This window comes from Lycium barbarum, chromosome 9, assembly GCF_019175385.1.
Source record: "Lycium barbarum isolate Lr01 chromosome 9, ASM1917538v2, whole genome shotgun sequence".
Classification (NCBI taxonomy): domain Eukaryota; kingdom Viridiplantae; phylum Streptophyta; class Magnoliopsida; order Solanales; family Solanaceae; genus Lycium; species Lycium barbarum.
This window is the reverse complement of record NC_083345.1, coordinates 10,654,692-10,675,207: the sequence shown is the minus strand read 5'-3', so window position 1 is coordinate 10,675,207 and position 20,516 is coordinate 10,654,692. Positions and strand designations below refer to the sequence as shown.

Below are 20,516 nucleotides of genomic sequence, written 5' to 3'. Positions count from 1 at the left end.
AATGAAGGATGAAATTAAAAAGAAAAAAGTGATAATGGTCAATAACACATCTGAACTTTCACTTTTTTGCGAGTGCCTCGGCTCCCGGGGTTAGGGTATTCCCTATTATGAGCCTACTCAGATCAAAACAAAACTAGTTGATTCTCTTTGGCCGGCTGGCTTGTTGCAACCTTCGCATTTCCTGCTGAGATTTCAAGTCTCCAATTGGGCCCTCTTGGCCACCCACGACCTTGGCTTTTTCGAGAATCCCGCTCCTGTGTCGTCGGACTTGCATTCACGCCCAACAATCAGTAATTCCCTTTTCCTACTGAACTATCATCATTATCTATGTATTAAAATATATATAGTTGAGTAGATGGTGATACTTTAGGTAAGAAATATCGAGATGTGTTTTAATACATACCTAATACATAAATGATGATAAATCAGCTAGGATAAAGAAACATCTGACAATTGGAGTGTGAAACTCGCGAAAAGGCGAATCTGACTTTCACTTTTTTTTTTCCGCGAGTTTCACGCCCAACAATCAGTTGTTCCTTTTTTCTACTTGAACTATCAGCATCTATGTATTAAAATACATAAAGCTGAGTAGATGGTGACAGTTTAGGTAGGAAATATCTAGGTATGCTTTAATACCTAAACTCTAGCTATGTTTAATACATAAATGACGATAACTCAGTTAGAAAAAAGAATAACTGATAATTGGAGTGTGAAACTCGTGAAAACATGATCGTTCATTCAACATTAACTCAAACAACAACCTAGAAAGGGAAAGAGTGCACTCGCGCCCTAGCATAAACAATTGAGATTAAACTTTTCATCCCACAAAGCTAGAGATCAGGCATGCGTAAATCCAATCTCTCATATGGAATTACACCGGATATGTTGCTATTATTGTGGTTGTGTCCAGCAAGGTCATATCTGTCATTTAACAACATCACAACATCAAAAGTAAACATATTACTGTCTGAAAGCCGGAAAATCCAACCCCCCAAAATCTCAAACACACCTTCGATCATCGTCTTCATCATTTCTTCTCATCATTTTCTCCGAAAACATTTCTCTATTCCCATTTTGCCCTTCTCCAAGATCTCAAAATCCCCCTCAATTTCCTGCAAATTCGAGGCCATTTCAGGGAATTCAATAAAACAAACCGAGAACTTTCAGTTCTGAATAAAATGGCGGAAATTTTTGGGGCATGAGGTATTGGTTTTTGTAGGGATAGAATTATGAGGGCAAATTCGTCTTTTTGGGCTGAGAATTCAAGTAGTGATTCATCAACGTCAAATTCGGTTGTTCCACGGAATTCGATTGCGCAAAACCCTAATTGCAAACACAGGTCTTTTGTTTTTGATCTTCAAACTCTAAAGATTTGATTTTTATATTGATATTAATTATTGTTTTCATTCAAAGATCTAAAATTTAGAGGCTTTGTATGGGTTTTCGTGGAAATAGAATTAGAAATTCATGATTGATCTGAGTTAATAAAATGATTAATGTGTTGAATGATATTTGCATCTATTAATTTAGAGTTAATGGTCAAAACAAACCTGGACTATCACTTTTTCGCGAGTTTCACACCCCAACTATCATTTTTTTCCCTTTTTCTTACCGGTACTATCACCATCTATATATTAAAACACATTTCGAAGCTGATTAGGCCAACTATCGGGAACAACTGATAGTTGGCGTGTGAAACTCGCAAAAAGGTGATAGTTCAGGTGTGTGTTTGAACATTATCTCTTTAATTTGATGAGTCTATATTACACAATATTATCAACTCAGAGGCAGGCCACCAGTTGGAATTTTGTCTGGTGAACCAGGTCTGGTATTTAAGTGGAGAAAGGTCGAGAATTGGCCATTATCCCGCTGGGTTCTAAGCTGAAGCTGAAAAACAACTAACTTTTTGGTTGACTGTAATTATTATGTAGCTAAATATGTGAGTCTTTATATATGATGTTGGCATACTTACTGTTAGCTTAAAAGGGTTCACAGTGATATGTATCATGGTGATGCTTATGATATGGTTACTATTGGAATAGGTCTTTGGATAAAAAGATTGAACTTTCAGCTTCAATTGGGTTGAATTTAGTTTGAGATTATATTCTCAAAGATGGGAAATATATCAGTTTTTAATTGTTTAATGCTGTATTTTATTATATTACAATTGTGAAATAGCACGGTAGAAAGGACTCTCAACTTCCAACCTTGAGTGGTGGTGTGGGGTGGGATGGTGGTGTTTAGTGTTTACCATATAAAAAGTTTTATTTATTATACGCATGGGTAATAAAGATAAGCATTGTGAGTGTTTTCTCATTTTTCTAAAAGATGAACTTTTGTGGGTAGGCACAAAGGTGCAAAGCTTGTAAATTAGATTGCACAAATTTGCTTGTATTTTGGTTGCTGAGGCGGTTTATTTTCTTTGCCAGCTGCGGTAACGTCTTTCAGCTTTTAACGAGGAGGGAGGTATCTCCTCGAACTAAACGCAGCTCTAAGAAGTTTTGGGGTGAGACCTCTAAATGTTCTGTTCATTCCAATGCGTTAAAAAGCCAAGTAGGAAGAGACCCAAGACGGAGTCTTATATCATGGTAGTTATATTCTGTCTGCTTTTTGTAACATTCTGTCTGCTTTTTTCTTTTCCATAAAGTTAATTTGTTGCAAATCTTCAATGCTGCTTTCTGACTTTGTCTCATTTTAATTTTACCAGGGTAGAGGCAGAGTCATTGAGACACTTTTCAGCTAACTATTGTCCACTGTTGCCTCCGCCTAGGTCTACTATAGCTGCGGCATTCAGTCCTGATGGAAAGACACTTGCTTCTACTCAGTCAGTCTCTCTTTGAATACATAGACATGTACAAGTATATATCATGTTATGCATTTTAGTGTCTTGCTGGTTAATTTGAGATTTGACTCATTTATTATTTCTCCCCTCAGATGTGAAACTGTTTATCTAATACAGACCTTTGAGTCCAAGTAATCATTATATACACATTTCTAAATCATCAGTCAGATTCATATCTTAAAAAAGGAAACAATTGAATCCTTTGTCAGTATTTGTGAATTAAGATACAAAGGAAACTATTCCACTTTTGTTGCCCTTTGAGTCCAAGTAATCATTATATACACATTTCTAAATCATCAGTCAGATTCATATCTTAAAAAAGGAAACAATTGAATCCTTTGTCAGTATTTGTGAATTAAGATACAAAGGAAACTATTCCACTTTTGTTGCATTGTGATTTTTTTTTTTTTTTTTTTTGCTTCTATCAAGTTCGTTGACATATTTTGTTACCATGGTGGCAGTGGAGATCACACGGTAAAGATAATTGATTGCCAAAGCGGGAAATGCTTAAAGGTGTTAAGTGGACATCGCAGGACTCCTTGGGTGGTAAGTCTGTTTGAGATCTTTAGTCATCTGAAATAGTTGTGCTGCATTCATGGATGATCTCATTATCTCTTGGCAAATACTCTTATTTCATACACTTTGTGGCTGTTTGAATATCTCATTCCTCCATTGTTATCTAACATTGTGGTGAACTTCTGCAGGTTCGTTTCCATCCACTGTACTCTGAGATACTTGCAAGTGGAAGTTTGGACCATGAAGTTCGTTTATGGGATGCAAAAACTGCCGAGTGTATAGGATCGCGTGATTTTTGTAATAACCTGTAACATCTTACTGATTGAAAAAAATTACTCTTTAGCATTTTGTTTTGTTAATTAGTACATATGGTGGGAATTTTATCCTGCAGACCGTCCTATAGCATCCATTGCCTTCCATGCCCAAGGGGAAGTTCTCGCTGTTGCTTCAGGGCACAAGGTAAGAAATTCAGAACTCATACATTGTGGTTTGCTTGCAAGTTCTTCTTGTAATGATGCTGTTTCAATCTATGGTAGCTTTATATGTGGCACTACAACAGAAGAGGGGAGGCATCTTCTCCAGCTATTGTACTAAAGACAAGACGTTCACTTCGTGCTGTGCATTTCCACCCACATGGCGCACCATTTCTCTTAACAGCTGAGGTGTCACTCTGGTGCTGTTACTTTGGATTTTAACTTGTGAATACTGTAGATCTGATCAACCCTCTTGTTTTTAGGTCAATGATCTGGACTCATCAGATTCGTCAATGACGCTTGCAACTTCTCCCGGTAACTTGCGGTACCCTCCTCCTACTGTGTATTTGACAGATGCTCACTCCACTTATCGATCTGCTTCAGCAAATGAACTACCCATCATGTCTCTACCATTCATGATTTGGCCATCAAACGCTAGAGGTGATCCTAGATTGCCTTTGCAGCAGAGCAATGCAGACATGGGTTCTGACAGTACACAGAACAGAGCAGACACTTCTGCATCTGTCCGGCTTCTCACGTACTCAACTCCTTCTGGCCAGTATGAACTTTTATTGTCCCCTATTGACCCAACTTTATCTCCTGCACGAGAAGCTCAGACTGGTTCCTCTGTTAGGGATACTGAGAATGCATCTCATCCTGTAATTGATCCTATGGAGACTGATGTGCCGGCTGAAGAGAGAAACAATCAGTTTTTTCCTTTCAGTGACCCTGCATACTGGGAATTACCTTTCTTGCAAGGATGGTTGATTGGCCAAAGCCAAGCAGGCCGACGAGCTATTCATCCAGAGCATAGTGGTGCCACGAACAGTGTATCGGCTTATGGTGAAGTAGAACATCCTCCTGCAGTTCCGGCAGTCATTTCAAACAGTAATCATCCAAGGTCTGGAAGATCTGGTTCTCGCCACCGTTCTTCACGCTCTAGAGCGATACCTGTTGCCGGATCTAGTGATAGTGCTGCTCCCATTAATATTGTACATGATGAAAGTGATTCTCAGGCTTTTATGAGTCGATTCCAGTCAGAGATAGCTACTTCACTGACTGCAGCAGCAGCTTCTGAATTGCCTTGTACTGTGAAACTCAGAGTATGGCCTTATGATGTTAAGGCTCCATGTGCTCCGCTTGATGCTGAAAAATGTCGCTTAATCATACCACATGCTGTGCTTTGTAGGTGAGATAATTTCTATTGTTTCAAAGCTTTCGGTTGAAGTCTTGATATGCCTTGAAGGACAGCAGGGTATTTAACTGTCTCTCATGCTGTACTAGCTGCTTGACCTAATTTTCTCTTAGGGTAGTTCATGATTATCCTGTTACCGTCATTTGGCAACTCCTATATGTTATGTCAGTGTAAAACCAGACACCACGTGCAATTAACTGCCCTTAATGCTTACATGATATATATTGTCTATTTCAGTGAAATGGGCGCCCACTTTTCACCATGTGGGAGATTCTTAGCAGCTTGTGTTGCATGTATTCTGCCCAACATGGAAGCTGATCCTGGTTTTCACGGACAATTTCGTCATGATGCTGCAACTTCACCTACCAGGCATCCAATTGCAGCCCATCGGGTTATGTATGAGCTACGGATATATTCCTTGGAGGAGGCAACGTAAATACCAAATCTTATCGCTTTGTTTTCTTTTCCTCTCTGCTTACTCACTCGTTCTATTTTATTTTTCGTTTGTTCCTTGTTTCTTTTCATGGCTTTGTTTGGTGGTCACTTGGGAACTCTATTACCCCATTGCAGGTTTGGTTCAGTGCTTGTATCTCGAGCAATTAGAGCTGCTCATTGTTTGACTTCTATTCAGGTGAGTGCTTCCTAGGTCTTTGCTCTGATTGGTTTGTAATCCAAAACTATGTTTTTGGGTAGGAACTTTGTGGTTTTCTGGGAGAATGAACTCTAGATGGTTTACTTGTTTAACATTTTCGACTCAATCCTTTGAGAAAGTAAAAGAAAATATTAGTTGTTAGATGGGAGAGAAATGAAGAGGAAGCTCTTTCTTTAATCTGTTTGGAAATGAAATTTAAAACTGGTTGAGCATGAGTTCGATAAGAAATTGTGCCCTAAATGAGGGCACAAATGTATCACCTTTCTTTGTAGAACAATCCTTTTTATGTGAAAAGTTCCTCTAGATTGGTATTTGAACCTTATCTTGTTTTACATTTCTACTGCGGGATATTTGGTTTTGTTGACCTTGTGTAATTGTACAATAGTACATTATTATTGCGTAAAAAGAATCTCAGCTTTTCCTGAAAAGAAATGAATCTCGACATGATTTCTCCAGTTAAGAGATGTTCACAATTGCATTATTTTATGAATTAGAACTGTAAATCACAGTAATGATTGCTCTTATGGATTGAAATGTTATTTTCTCATCAACCAATATATTTAAGATGGTTCCCTGCTTTGCAGAATACCACATCTTTGTTTGTTGGTGTTTTTCTTGCTAGTCGTTTCTTCTTAAGATAGATCTCTGTCTCTGTTGCTTGAAGTGTGGAAATATGGATACCTGGCATGGATCGTTTCACCTCTGGTCCTTTGTAGTTTCTTCTCTAAATGTGGAAGTTCTATTTATGTTGCTTAATGATTAATTATGCACATCTATATTCATCAAGTATGCACATCTTATAGACACTTTATTAAGCAGAAATGTTTTTTAGGGGACGTTAATTTTGTATTTTGTAGCGCTCTACTGTGGCAGTTTGATGTGTTCTTTTTCTTCAATTAGGAAGAGATAAATACTTCAAGTTCTTGATTTTGAAATCCGTTCTTTATTCTAAATTAGAGGGTCAGAATACTAGTTCATATACAAGCCTTCTTAAGTACTAGTGCAATGCCATTGCCCCGCAAGCTGTTAAATGCGTGCTCTGATGATCAGTGATGTTGCTGATTCAATGATAGAAGCTTTATAGTAGTTGCACAAAGCGGTCATAAGTATTCTGGTGATTGAGAAAGTAGCAGTTAAAAAAAGGGCAGCCCGGTGGACAGGGTCCGGGAAGGGCCGCATCCCAAGGGGTGTGATGTAGACAACGTGATCTAATGCAAGCATTAGTGGCTGCTTCTACGGCGCGGAATATACAGAGCTTTGAATCAGCAATTATTTGGAGTGACTTCTGATTCTTGTCCTTCAATTAAGGGATTAGTGGTGTTTACCTGTGGTATCCTCCTAAGTCTGATTAAGCCACATGACATTTTATAGTACAGGTTCCCTACAACTGTAGAGAATATGTTTGTCAGTTCATAATCCCATGGAGTTTTTACATTCACATGCCCCATTTTTATGTACTTTCTCATGTAACTATCAAGTAAAAATCCATTTACTATATGCCAGTACCTTACATAGCACCAACTGATAGTTCTCAAGATTGGGCAGTAAAATTCCTTTTTTGACCTGATAAAAAGAGTGCTCCGCAAAGTTGTGTATATGCAGCTAATACTGTTCATTTATGTCCAAAACGACCATGCTTTCTGGCTTTCTGATGTGAGAAACTGATTGTGGCTCCACATCTATTGAAAATGCAGTTCTCTCCAACTTCTGAGCATCTTTTACTTGCCTATGGGCGTCGCCACGGTTCACTTCTGAAAAGTATAGTGATTGATGGAGATACAACTGTACCAGTTTACACGATTCTTGAGGTGAGTACCTGATTATATCCTGGCTTCTTATGGAATGTCAGTTTCTCACCACCACCAAGACTGGGTCATGTACTTTCACTTGTTTTCATTTACTTGTCTTAATTCTTTTGTATACTTTCTTATGTTAGGACATCCTAAAATGTTAATCATATGACTTATGGAAGTTTCAAGAGTTTTGTTTTAAACCTGAGAAGGTTTTTTATCTGTCACTATGCTTCTTATAAGTTCTTTTATATATTTCATCTGCTTCTGCAAATATGCAAGGGAGTTTTAACTTCTTCACCTCCTAGCCAATCAATCTGGGTTATGAACAGTTGGTTCCAGAGAGTAGTTGATGACAGAGGGTTAAACATATTAGTCCTTTATACCCATGTTATGTCACCCATGTTTAACTATGACATGTCGCTGAAGGTTTGATGCCACAAGAATATGTTGTACGCTATTTACAAATTAAATGAATTTAAATTACATTTCACAACTTTGAACAATTTATCTTCGATTCATGCCATTATGTTTTTCTTCTCTTTATACAGAGCTCAAATTGTCAAGTTCTTCTTAACATGTGTCATTGCTCACGTAATATATTAGTTGATCTAGCTTAATCTCCTGTACCTGTACCAGTCAAATAATATCACATAAATGGGATTGTAGAGACTAATTTCAATTGCACTGCAACCTAAACTACAAACTCAACTAGTACACCTTGGTCCAAAACAAGTTGGGTGGGCTAGATGAAGTGATGCAGGATATTTTTGACTTTAGAACCAAAACTTCCGAAACAAAAAAAAAGATTAACTCATGGAGTAAGGTTCTTCAGGCTGGACTTAAGTTGATGAAGATGGGGCTAGATTAACTGGAGCTAATATGGGCTTGATATGCAAGTGCAACAACAATGTGTTAGGACACTTTTAAGGTTGAAGAGGGTCAGTTTTAATTGGCTTGCTAGTATGTCATGAAACTTTGTTCTTTTATGGGGATGCATATTGTTTTTGGACTGCACAAAACTTAAAAAGGAAGAATTATGCTCCTGCTCACAATTTATTGAGATCATTTTACTGAACCTGAAAGAAGAATAAATTTGGCTTGTTCATGATGTCGGTGTATTTTTTTGTTGTCTCTAGTTAGTTCAGATTGTGTGTCTTTGAATCAGGTCTATAGAGTTTCGGATATGGAACTTGTGAGAGTTCTTCCCAGTGCGGAGGATGAGGTTAATGTCGCTTGTTTCCATCCTTTGGTTGGTGGTGGCCTAGTATATGGAACCAAGGTAATTATGCAGACATTGTTTGAGCTTCTTATTTCTTGGTTTCAACTATAAAACTGTTTCTCTTCTCAAAAGTATTTCATCTTCTTTTTTTTTTTCAACCTTAAATTGTGCAGGAAGGAAAATTGAGAATCCTCCAATTTGATAAATCAAATGGTTTGGACGGGACAGTATCCTGTTTCCCTGATGAAGACATGCTTGAGGTAGTCTAAAGCCTGATTTCAAAGTTATCTTATAATAATAATGACTTTAGTAGAAGCAAACAACTTGATCCTGCTTTACCAATTGTTTCTTCTTTTTTTTTTTTTTTTTTTTTTTGGTTGTTGACTTAGGGTTTTGGGGTTGGGTGTGTTTTTTGGGGGGGGGGAGGTCAGGAGAATTTGATATTATAGGCTCTCTTTTTGTAATGTAGATTAGAGTAAGTCTCTTTTGGAAAGGAGAAGAAGGCTCGGAATAGTCGTTTTTTTCTTTTGGGGGGATGAAAGAAGCAGCATAGTTGTTTTCTTACCAAGTTTTGAAGGGTTTAAAGGTTCCTCTTTGGGACAATCTAAATAGCTCAGCAGCTAAGAAGAAAACACAATTCAAGCAAATGATCAATAAGACGGTATCGACTTAAAGGAAAATTATATAGTATTGGATTTTTTTGTAGTATTGGAATGAATTGGATCTAACTAGAGCAAAGTGAAATTTATTAAAATAAGCTAGGGCAAAATCCTGTAGCCAAATCCTCTTAGGATTTAGACGTAAGGGGAAGAGGAGTAGCCCAGACACTCATTACCAACTCCCTCTACTGATGTGGTTGCACCTCCGGGACAAAAGCCACAATCATCATGTGTATGTGATACTTTAGTGTCAACCAGAACTATAATCTTTTAACAAAAAGGATTTGTGTAAATGACCGTTGCCATGGGGGTTTTGGTGCGAGATATTTATGATCTCTATTGCTGACATCGTTATGTTGCAAATGTAATACAGGTCTCAACATATGCTTTAGAAGGCTAGAAACTTTGAAGATAGCAGATGGTTTTTAGCTGTAAAACTTGGTAACTGCCTCTTGATTCTGTTCTTTTTATGTTCCTCCGAAACTTTTTTTTTTGTCTGACACATACTAGTATTCAGGGTGTCATGAAAATATACGTATCAGGAGGCGGGTGGTTGCAAAATTGTGTCTTGTTGATGGTGGCTGTATAGTTAAATGTGTTGCTGCTGGTGGCAAAGAGAGGGTTTATACTTACAGTTGTGTACTGACACTAGCCATTACAGGCTGACTGATCTTTTTCGTGTGCGAAAAACGTTGTGCTTAAACTACAAAGGTGGTTTCAGGAGAGCCACGGTTCTCCATCTAGAGAAATTATACTAACTTTGATAGAGGAAGTGTCGTCGGAAAGTTGCGAGGGGCGAAGAAGTTTGCTGTTTCTGCAAGTTGACATTTCGTTATATTGTCATATGGTTTCAAATGTACATCAGAAATTGAAATAGACTAGTTAATTTTCTTTCAAGTGAAAGGGGGTAAAAGAAAAGGATAAGGAAAAAAAAGTCAGTTGCAAACATTCAAGTGTTTATATGTATTCAACTTTTTATACTTTCTTTCAAATGGTTTCTATTTTGTTGACGTACTAAAAGAAAGAAAAGAAAAGAGTTATCTTTCAAACTCAGGACCCAAAAAAAAAAAAAAGTTCCGTTCTTCTGAATCATGATTGCATATAAAGTGTGTATTGATCATATTCTTTTACCTCTGAATGAAATTCTACTACGTTGATTTGACAAAATTATCTAGTAGATACATGTAATAATTCTCTGTGTATGTACTGAAATTCGTACACTAACCAAAATAATCTTCTATTTCAATACGTGCAATTACTATTACTTGCAAAATTTCTGAAGTCAGATTGACTTCTTGAGTCGAAAAGGTCAATTTCCAGTGACATAGTTATTCCGTTACTGCTAGTATGGGTTAAAGAAAAGTGGAACTTGTTCTTTAAAGTGATTGAACTTTTGAAAAAACTATATTCATTATTACCTATGCAAATTGTAAAACTTCTTTCAGTTTTTGTTCTTATTGTGACGCCCAGCTTAGAAGGAAAGTTCATATTAGCAAAACACATGAGACATGTTGTTATATAAGCAGGTGTTAATACTGTGAAGCATTTTACAGATGCGCGGGACTTAGGCTTAAAGCGGAAAATATTACTAGCGGGGTTGGATCTTTACTGAACATACTTTATTCTTGAAAGTTAGAATGCCCTATTTGCACCCTAAACTTGCATCAAATTATAAAATTGACCAGCCAACTCTTATTTTTCTCATTTTAACGCTTCAACTCAATGAAATGCATATATAAACGACTCTAATTGTTGACCATGTTTATGTGAGGAGCGCGAAAAACTTATTTTGATTAAAAAAAAAAGTACTACAATAAAATGATAAAGTGTCTTCAATTATGTGATGGTGAAAGTTACATAACAGCGATTGATAAACATATTGCTGTGGAGGTGTTTTAAAACACGTGTTTTTATCAGTCAACAACTGGCTTAAAATCAGGTAGGGAGCCATTTAAATATTCCTGAAATAGCATAGTACAGTAGTGAGTCAATATCTGAGAGGATAATGTGATGAGTAATATTAGCCAATGGAATGGACCATCATCAATGAAGAATGGTGGTCTTCTTCTTCTTCACCTACCCTCTCAACCCTTAAACCCCAACCATTCTCTTCTTGTTTTCTTCACTAAAAACCCCAATTCCTTAAACCCTGCAAATTATTCACTGTCTTCTCATTTTCTTCTTCAGCAACCTTTTCACCTATGCTGCAAGTCTAACAAGTGGGACTCAAATGCTGAGACTATCAAGAACCAGAATTTTAGTGGAGTTGGGGGTCTTGAAGATGAGCAAGAGGAGCTTGATGAGGATGAAATCTTGGACCAAGGAGCTCAAGTTTTGGAGGAATATATTCAAAGTATTTGGATTTTTAAGGTACCAACTTTTCTGCTTCTCACTTTTATTCTTTCTGTTAGTATTCCTGACTTTTTCTGTAAAATTTGGTTGCTTTAACATTTTGGATACTTGAATTTTGGGTTTTCTGCTTATAGTTTGGATTTTTTGCGTGGATATGTGGTTTTTGACATTTTTGGTTCTTGAATTTTGGGTTTTCTGCTGAAAGTTGGATTTTTTTTTGGCATGGCTATGGGGGTTTGACATTTTTGGGTACTTGAATGGATTGAAGGAAGATGGGGTTTTGTGGAATCTGTATTTTAGCCTGAATCCATTTTTTTCCCTTTTGAGTAAGAGTATGACAAGAAGAATATTGCTGGTTGAAATGATCAGCTAAATTATGAAGGAAGTTGTTTAGATGCTAGTGTAAAGTGATGCCTTGGATATGCTGAGACTGAATCAGATTGTTTATGAATTTAGTAAATTTAGTACTCCTATGATGTTTTCTTGAAATGCATAAGTTGTGTTCTTTGAATTCACATTGTTGTGTAAAGTGATGCCTTGGATATGCTGAGACTGAATCAGATTGTTTATGAATTTTGTAAATTTAGTACTCCTATGATGTTTTCTTGAAATGCATAAGTTGTGTTCTTTGAATTCACATTGTTGGAGCGCATGATTGTAAATTAGTTAAGGTTACTGGTTACTACAATGATAATCTTGAGTTGAAATTTGAAAGCAAGATTATGCCAAAGAATTTCCATCTTCTTCACAATATTTGGAAGAAGCTATCTAACAACTGACTACATTCCAAGATTTTCCATCATGAAACATTTATTATAAGAATTTTCCATTAGGAAACATGGGAAATCTTTGATGCGCTTAAGACCAATGGCGTATTCTACACATATTTCAACTGTAGATACGAATCTTTTGAAATTATAAACACTAGTTAGGTCATATCAGCTAGGTCTTATTCTTTATGCCTAATCATTTTATATCACATAAAATACCTAGAGAGGATTAAAGTGACATCTAAAATACCTTGAAATGGTTGGAGTACAATTTCACTTGTCACGGAATTCTCTTATCATCAGTCATCATAACGGTGCAGAAGCTAGCCATGTAATTCTTAAACACTCAACATCAGAATTCTTTGCTAAGATTGCTCCAAAGTCCAAAGTAACTTCCATTAAGTGAAAAGTAGGATATAACCGTATTGCCAGTCTTTTCTGCAGACGCTCGTGATAATGTAGGCATAGGCTGAGATAGAGATTTGAGGAAAAAGAAGGAAAAAAGAAAACTAGTTTGAGAATTATCATGACTCAAGACCTTCAACATTGAAATAATATCCTATGCACACAATGTTTTTCCCGTAAATGGTTGGTTAATGGAATATTACCAATTGTTCTGAACCCCCCCTCCTGTTCAAGCTTTTCTCCAAGTCTTTTGCCCTTTCAAATCTGAAAGTTTCCCGTAACGACGGCATGTTCAATGTTCTAGCTCCGCCACTACTTATGAGGATATCTTATGCCTTATCTAACCGCAGGGTTGAAGCTTCAGACTAGAAAGTCTCTTTGATTCTTATTATATGCTTCTTGAAGATCTGATTATTATATATTTAAGAGCTCTGTTTGATGTATATTTTCTTCTATGTTTTCAGTAGCTTTCTTTTCACTACATTTTCTACTGACTTCCCGAGTAGAACTATCTAACTTAAGTATAAACATTTGGTGCTCAACAGATCGAGAGCCACATGTTCAAGTGTCATTATCAAAATCCATTAGATAATGACTAGTCTTGCTAAAACTCCAACAGAAATTTTAACATAAGCGGATGATTTTTGTCAAATAACTTACAAGTTAGCATTCTTGGGCAGTGCAGGTTTTCTGGTCCTACGGTTGGGCGCTTCCACCAATTATAATAGCATTGCTGATAACAGGAGGACCTAAAGCTTTTCTTATGGCATTAGCCATCCCTCTTGGACATTCCACATTTTCCTTTGCGATCCAAAAGATGCTGGATGCGACACAAGACAAACCAAGGAGCAAGAGTAAAACTAAGAAGAGACGGCGTGCTCCCACCTCAAGCAAGACAAACTTTTGGAGAAGAGGAGGAAGCCCCAAGACGGGGAAGAGAAAGTCGGGTTATCAATCATGGGTTTCCAACAATGAAGTCTCAACCAATAAGGATGACCAAGAGGTGTCTAGATATGGAGGGTGGGATGAACTTGATCGAGAAACAGAATCTAGAACTGGCTTTAAAAGCTCATTTCAATCATCCGTTAAAACTTCAAATATACCTACAGAAAAGGGTAAGTTAAGTACACCAGAAGCAAAAAGTGATACGCCCTTGTTGTTACGATTATTGATTTCCATGTTCCCTTTCTTGGCTTCATGGACTAAGATGCTATAATGGGCAGCTTTTGCCGCCAATCCGAGTTACTCCAGTGGAACAACTGTTGTTAGTCAACTCTAGGAGATACTTTGTTTTTGTCTATGTTGATTGGGACCCTTCAAAAATGCTGCCTCCCCCGATCCTTCAAAAATGCATAGCTTTTGGAGAATCCGACACACCGGAGGTACTTTTGAAGAGGTTGAGGAACATAGGTTTTTCTTGCTTCAGTATCTTCTTATTGCATAGGTAAAGATATGATTGATTACTGCACAAAAGATTGAGGATATCTACAGAATAAGCATGAATATAAATTTTCTTTGTATGAAGTTTCCATTTTCCCCCATAGACAAATTTATGTCCAAGTAATTATGATCATATTGTGATGATTTTGCGAGTCAACAATCGTTTATGTTTTAGTCATTGTTTTATCATTTTCTTTTTTCAAAAGCTTGGTCGTTCATATAGTTTTACGTAATTAGTGAACAGTGTAAAAGATAAATATACCAACTTTTCATGCATTTAAAAAGTCAACTTATGTAGTTATTCAAATTCTTGCTGTTATATAGATACAACCATTGTTTTGAGTTCTGTATTTCTGTTAAACAACTTATTAGTATAAAATTGGATAGAGTAATTTTTTTAAAATCTTTAGAAGTGGAAAAGAATCACTTTGTGAAAAGATAACTAATTCTACAACTAGAAATTAGAAATGATGAGCAACACTCATGCCAAAAATAAAACTTCAACATTAACAAAAATCCCAAACTAATATCACGTTTAAGATATTATCAATCATAGTCCTTTTGTTCGGGGATGAAATTTAAAAAGTAAAACTTTACTCGCACTTGGTGCTTATATAAAACAAATGTATTTAAGAGACGTTCCTCGTATATGAACCGTCACTAATTAGTCATCACTACGTGGTATTATTGCTACCTTAATTTATGACTCTGATGATTATATTGATGTGAATATCAAGTATAAGTAAGTAGTTCCCCGCTAAGTGGTCTCTATATCTGTCTCCTTTTAGCCTTATCTCTCTACATTTATTGTGAAAACTGTTTTTTTTTTTTTTTTGTATGATTCTTCAGCAAAGAATAAAAAAACGCTCATTATCATATATTATTTGATCTTGAATGTAAAAAGGTTAGCTTCTAAAGAAATTAAAAGTTGGTACTTCAATCTAGAGAACTATATTTCTTTGCTTTATAACAAAAGGATTAAAATAAACAAGTTCTTTCAGACAGGAAATAAGAGACAAAGAAATGTAAAAGATTGAACTTTGATAAACTGGGCCAAAAGAAAAAAGTGGTGGTTTAATTGGAGCAGCCCATCAGGCGTTACTGAACTTGGAAAGCACTGGCCCGTTATCCTTCCACTGCATAAAGCGGGAGCTGTTCGTTGCTCTGTGAAACCAGCCTCACGCATTTCGCCCCACTTTAGGAATCCAGCAGCCCATTCTTTCGATTGGGCCACAGGATCCAACTCTGCGCTTGGAGAGGGCAGGCCAGAAATTAGCCCCCCAAGCCCAACCATCTGGAACAGCCCAACAGAGTTCTTTTAGACAGGAAATAAGAGACAAAGAAATGTAAAAGATTGAACTTTGATAAACTGGGCCAAAAGAAAAAAGTGGTGGTTTAATTGGAGCAGCCCATCAGGCGTTACTGAACTTGGAAAGCACTGGCCCGTTATCCTTCCACTGTACAAAGCGGGAGCTGTTCGTTGCTCTGTGAAACCAGCCTCACGCATTCCGCCCCACTTTAGGAATCCAGCAGCCCATTCTTTCGATTGGGCCACAGGATCCAACTCTGCGCTTGGAGAGGGCAGGCCAGAAATTAGCCCCCCAAGCCCAACCATCTGGAACAGCCCAACAGAGTTCTTTTAGACAGGAAATAAGAGACAAAGAAATGTAAAAGATTGAACTTTGATAAACTGGGCCAAAAGAAAAAAGTGGTGGTTTAATTGGAGCAGCCCATCAGGCGTTACTGAACTTGGAAAGCACTGGCCCGTTATCCTTCCACTGCATAAAGCGGGAGCTGTTCGTTGCTCTGTGAAACCAGCCTCACGCATTCCGCCCCACTTTAGGAATCCAGCAGCCCATTCTTTCGATTGGGCCACAGGATCCAACTCTGCGCTTGGAGAGGGCAGGCCAGAAATTAGCCCAACCATCTGGAACAGCCCAACAGAGTTCTTTCAGACAGGAAATAAGAGACAAAGAATGTAAAAGATTGAACTTTGATAAACTGGGCCAAAAGAAAAAAGTGATGGTTCAATTGGAGCAGCCCATCAGGCGTTACTGAACTTGGAAAGCACTGGCCAGTTATCCTTCCACTGCACAAAGCGGGAGCTGTTCGTTGCTCTGTGAAACCAGCCTCACGCATTCCGCCCCACTTTAGGAATCCAGCAGCCCATTCTTTCGATTGGGCCACAGGATCCAACTCTGCGCTTGGAGAGGGCAGGCCAGAAATTAGCCCCCCAAAGCCCAACCATCTGGAGCAGCCAGCCTCACGCATTCCGCCCCACTTTAGGAATGCAGCAGCCCATTCTTTCGATTGGGCCACAGGATCCAACTCTGCGCTTGGAGAGGGCAGGCCAGAAATTAGCCCAACCATCTGGAACAGCCCAACAGAGTTCTTTCAGACAGGAAATAAGAGACAAAGAATGTAAAAGATTGAACTTTGATAAACTGGGCCAAAAGAAAAAAGTGATGGTTCAATTGGAGCAGCCCATCAGGCGTTACTGAACTTGGAAAGCACTGGCCAGTTATCCTTCCACTGCACAAAGCGGGAGCTGTTCGTTGCTCTGTGAAACCAGCCTCACGCATTCCGCCCCACTTTAGGAATCCAGCAGCCCATTCTTTCGATTGGGCCACAGGATCCAACTCTGCGCTTGGAGAGGGCAGGCCAGAAATTAGCCCCCCAAAGCCCAACCATCTGGAGCAGCCAGCCTCACGCATTCCGCCCCACTTTAGGAATGCAGCAGCCCATTCTTTCGATTGGGCCACAGGATCCAACTCTGCGCTTGGAGAGGGCAGGCCAGAAATTAGCCCAACCATCTGGAACAGCCCAACAGAGTTCTTTCAGACAGGAAATAAGAGACAAAGAATGTAAAAGATTGAACTTTGATAAACTGGGCCAAAAGAAAAAAGTGATGGTTCAATTGGAGCAGCCCATCAGGCGTTACTGAACTTGGAAAGCACTGGCCAGTTATCCTTCCACTGCACAAAGCGGGAGCTGTTCGTTGCTCTGTGAAACCAGCCTCACGCATTCCGCCCCACTTTAGGAATCCAGCAGCCCATTCTTTCGATTGGGCCACAGGATCCAACTCTGCGCTTGGAGAGGGCAGGCCAGAAATTAGCCCCCCAAAGCCCAACCATCTGGAGCAGCCCAACATTCCACCACAATAATGCCTCCACTTGGATTACAAGCCCTCGTGAGTGAGCTCGGCGAATAAATTACGTCAACTAGCTGTAGTTAAAGGTCAGAAATTGCTTTGAGTCTTCGATGTGGGATAGTTGTATAGATTGACACAATGTGCCAAACAAAAAGTTTACTACGAATCGGATTTTGTATAGGCTGACACAATATGCCAAACAAAAAGTTAACTACTAATAGGTTTTTTTATTAGTGGGTAAAATATAGAATGAAGATTATTTATTGTAGTACCTTCAGATACCCTATTTACTGATGATGAAACCAGTAATATTAATATTTTCTCATCCACTGGATGTATCTATTTTCATTTCTCAATTTTTGCTTTCAAACTGTGTCTAGCGACTTTGGATCTAAGCAAAACATAGTTTCTCAAGCTATACTTTGGTTTCCAATTAGTATATTGCGAACAATTTCATCTCCTAACAATTATGCCTAAGTCTCAAATAAGCAAAAGCTCAATTATCCTCACTATCTATATTTGTTCATTTAAATTCAATCTCAACCCAACATTATATGATAACAACTACGTGTCATTTTTAAATGAGTTGAGGTCGGCGATATGAATCATCAACGACTATGTTTCTGATTTCTCTATTTAAACTCAAGTCATACCATATGTATTATGAGGATTCTTCAAATTGACCAGTTTTACGTTGGCTGCCAACCTACCATAACCCTCTTTCTTTATTCACGCTTGAGACCAGCTATGTGAGACTGAGTTAATCTCAGGACAATATTATACTAAATAAAAAGCATATGAAGTTCTCAATGTTTACTACTGGCATAAATTTTTTAATAGGACTAGAATACTCATAAAACATAGGACCTACATAACCGTACTAATATGATTAAAACCGACTATTAATATCGTCTACATAGATTTTTTTATTTCATCGTGGCCTATCAGTAGCGTCTAGCGAACTGCATAGATAATAATTCTGGGAGAATATCATCTAAGAAATTTCCATATGCTATGTACAAACATGAAGTGTGATAATATAGTTCAAAGCAATACATCTACAACAGGCCATCTCATAGATTAGTGGTTTCCTAATAAAAAGAAATGCTTCATTGTCCTAATCTACTTTTTTACAAAGTAATGCTCCATTGAATGTGTCATGGTGTAGAAAATCCATTGTTAACAAGTTTAAAATTTGCCTACCTGATATTCTTTACCTAGCTAGACGCAAAGTTCAGACATAATAACAGGTACCTAAATTGGGATAATTATGCTAAATATATAGTTAAGCTTAGTATTATGAATTTTTTTATAATATAATTAAGATCTCCTGGATGTTGTGTTGCATTTTTAGGAACGAAGGAACAAATCATGATTATAGTTAATTCCATCTTTACATAGAACTCTTAGAGTTAACAATTATATTTTTTCACTAAAACTGTCTAATAATTGTTGTATCTTTTTCTTCTTTTCGAAAATTGGTGGCTCTATAGATTTCATGTAACATTCTTATCTGTAAGTTTTTCATAAGAGAACTTTAAATATAAGTGTGATGTTAGTAAAAATTCAATGATTTCTAATTAATTAACTATTATATTCTTATATTATAAATTGGTGTTCTCTCAATTAAATTAACTTTTTAATCGCTGGTATATTAGTTACACTAGTAAAATATAACAAATAATTCAAACTAATTTTAAACATTGTGTTTAATAAAAAACACACATTTTATTTTTTTAATAATATTCTCAGCACCTATTATTACACATCTTAAACATAATATTATTACACATCTTAAACATACGTTTTCGGTAGCTAATACCTCACAATTTTGTCACATGGCATGCACATATAAATTGCAAACAAAACAAAGTGTGTGAAGAGGGAAACTTTTTAAAATAGAAAAGAAAAAAAAACTCCCTCTGTCTCAATTTAAGTATCTTACTTTCCTTTTTGGTTTGCCCCAAGAACAGTGTCTCTTTCTATAATTAGTAAGTCAGACAAAGGATACATGTCCATGCAATTATGATTTATATATCAATTAAGTATTTTAGAAATCATTATTTCTAGGACAAATAACTACTACTTCCGTGTAGGTGTACACTATGAAATTGAAATGGTCTGCTATCTATCCTAATGAAAGTTACGAGACCAATGTGCATAGGTATTTTCTGCTCGTATTCAGTTAAATTATAGTAAAGTTTAAGATATCGTCCCACAAAGATTAGAACCACCTAGGCTATAGATTTGTATTATTTTTGTTACTATTTGAGAGGATCAAATTGATGAAAATGGAGTTGTTCAAAAGTCTTGAAAATTATGATAACAAAATAAGAAATATTTTTGAATTTTTCTAATAAAAGATAGAGGTTGGGATATTTTGAATCGGCAAGATAAAATCATATAATAAAATCAAAAGTTTATTTGTTGTTGAAAGAATGATTGTTTATTTCTTATACAATCACTCCACATAACGACAATATGTTAATAGCACACTCTCGCTTACACTATTAATATATTGACAATTAAGCAGTGACATTAAACAATAACTAATTAATAACATCTCTTTCGATTAGTGTGAGTTAACCAATTAAAGTAATGACTTCAAACAAGAATTATCTTAGTTGAGTGCACCAAGTGAACAAAAGCCTCTTTCGATTAGCCTTTGCTAAATCAATAAACTTATTTGAGTCAATCCCTCCATGATAATTAGGACTGAAAGAAATAAGATAAAAATCATTTAAATCAATAAGCTTATTTGAGTTAATTCCTCCCCGAGAATTAGGACTAAAATAAATAAGATAAAGATCATTTAAATCAATAAACTTGTTTAAATCATCCTCTTCTCCTGGATAAGAAATAAAATAACAAGATAGAGATTTCGGTAAAGAGATATAATTATATTCCAATAATAGATATAATTAATATCAAATACCTTGGTGTATAAAGATGATAAAGAGAAAATCTCAACATAAGAAGATAATCAAATAAAGATGTTTATTATAATAGCTTCATCAAATTTCATCTAGTATCCCAATAACCAAGAAAA

At 36.8% G+C, this 20,516-nt stretch overlaps 2 protein-coding genes across 7 annotated transcripts; both read left to right on the top strand.

Moving 5' to 3' along the window:
- The first annotated feature begins 840 nt into the window (after positions 1 to 840).
- Positions 841 to 10,398, top strand: LOC132610352 (uncharacterized). Of its 6 annotated transcripts, none has more exons than XM_060324657.1 (16): positions 841 to 1,339; positions 2,430 to 2,588; positions 2,708 to 2,824; positions 3,304 to 3,388; positions 3,547 to 3,655; positions 3,750 to 3,817; positions 3,895 to 4,020; positions 4,095 to 4,146; positions 4,216 to 5,020; positions 5,264 to 5,458; positions 5,597 to 5,657; positions 7,373 to 7,486; positions 8,637 to 8,750; positions 8,864 to 8,950; positions 9,723 to 9,790; positions 9,867 to 10,398. In XM_060324657.1, the coding sequence occupies exons 1-15, from the start codon at positions 1,230 to 1,232 to the stop codon at positions 9,747 to 9,749; spliced, it is 2,229 nt and encodes a 742-aa protein (XP_060180640.1). In that variant the 5' UTR covers positions 841 to 1,229; the 3' UTR covers positions 9,750 to 9,790; positions 9,867 to 10,398. The 6 variants fall into 6 exon arrangements, with proteins under 6 accessions (XP_060180640.1, XP_060180641.1, XP_060180639.1 ...); XM_060324658.1 differs by having other exon boundaries at positions 4,095 to 4,390; positions 4,466 to 5,020; XM_060324656.1 differs by having other exon boundaries at positions 4,095 to 5,020; positions 9,860 to 10,398.
- Positions 10,399 to 11,296: 898 nt separating this feature from the next.
- Positions 11,297 to 14,460, top strand: LOC132610354 (uncharacterized). The gene is made up of 2 exons (XM_060324661.1): positions 11,297 to 11,719; positions 13,562 to 14,460. Exons 1-2 carry the CDS (start codon positions 11,360 to 11,362, stop codon positions 14,090 to 14,092), a joined length of 891 nt encoding a protein of 296 aa, XP_060180644.1. The 5' UTR covers positions 11,297 to 11,359; the 3' UTR covers positions 14,093 to 14,460.
- Positions 14,461 to 20,516: the final 6,056 nt, after the last annotated feature.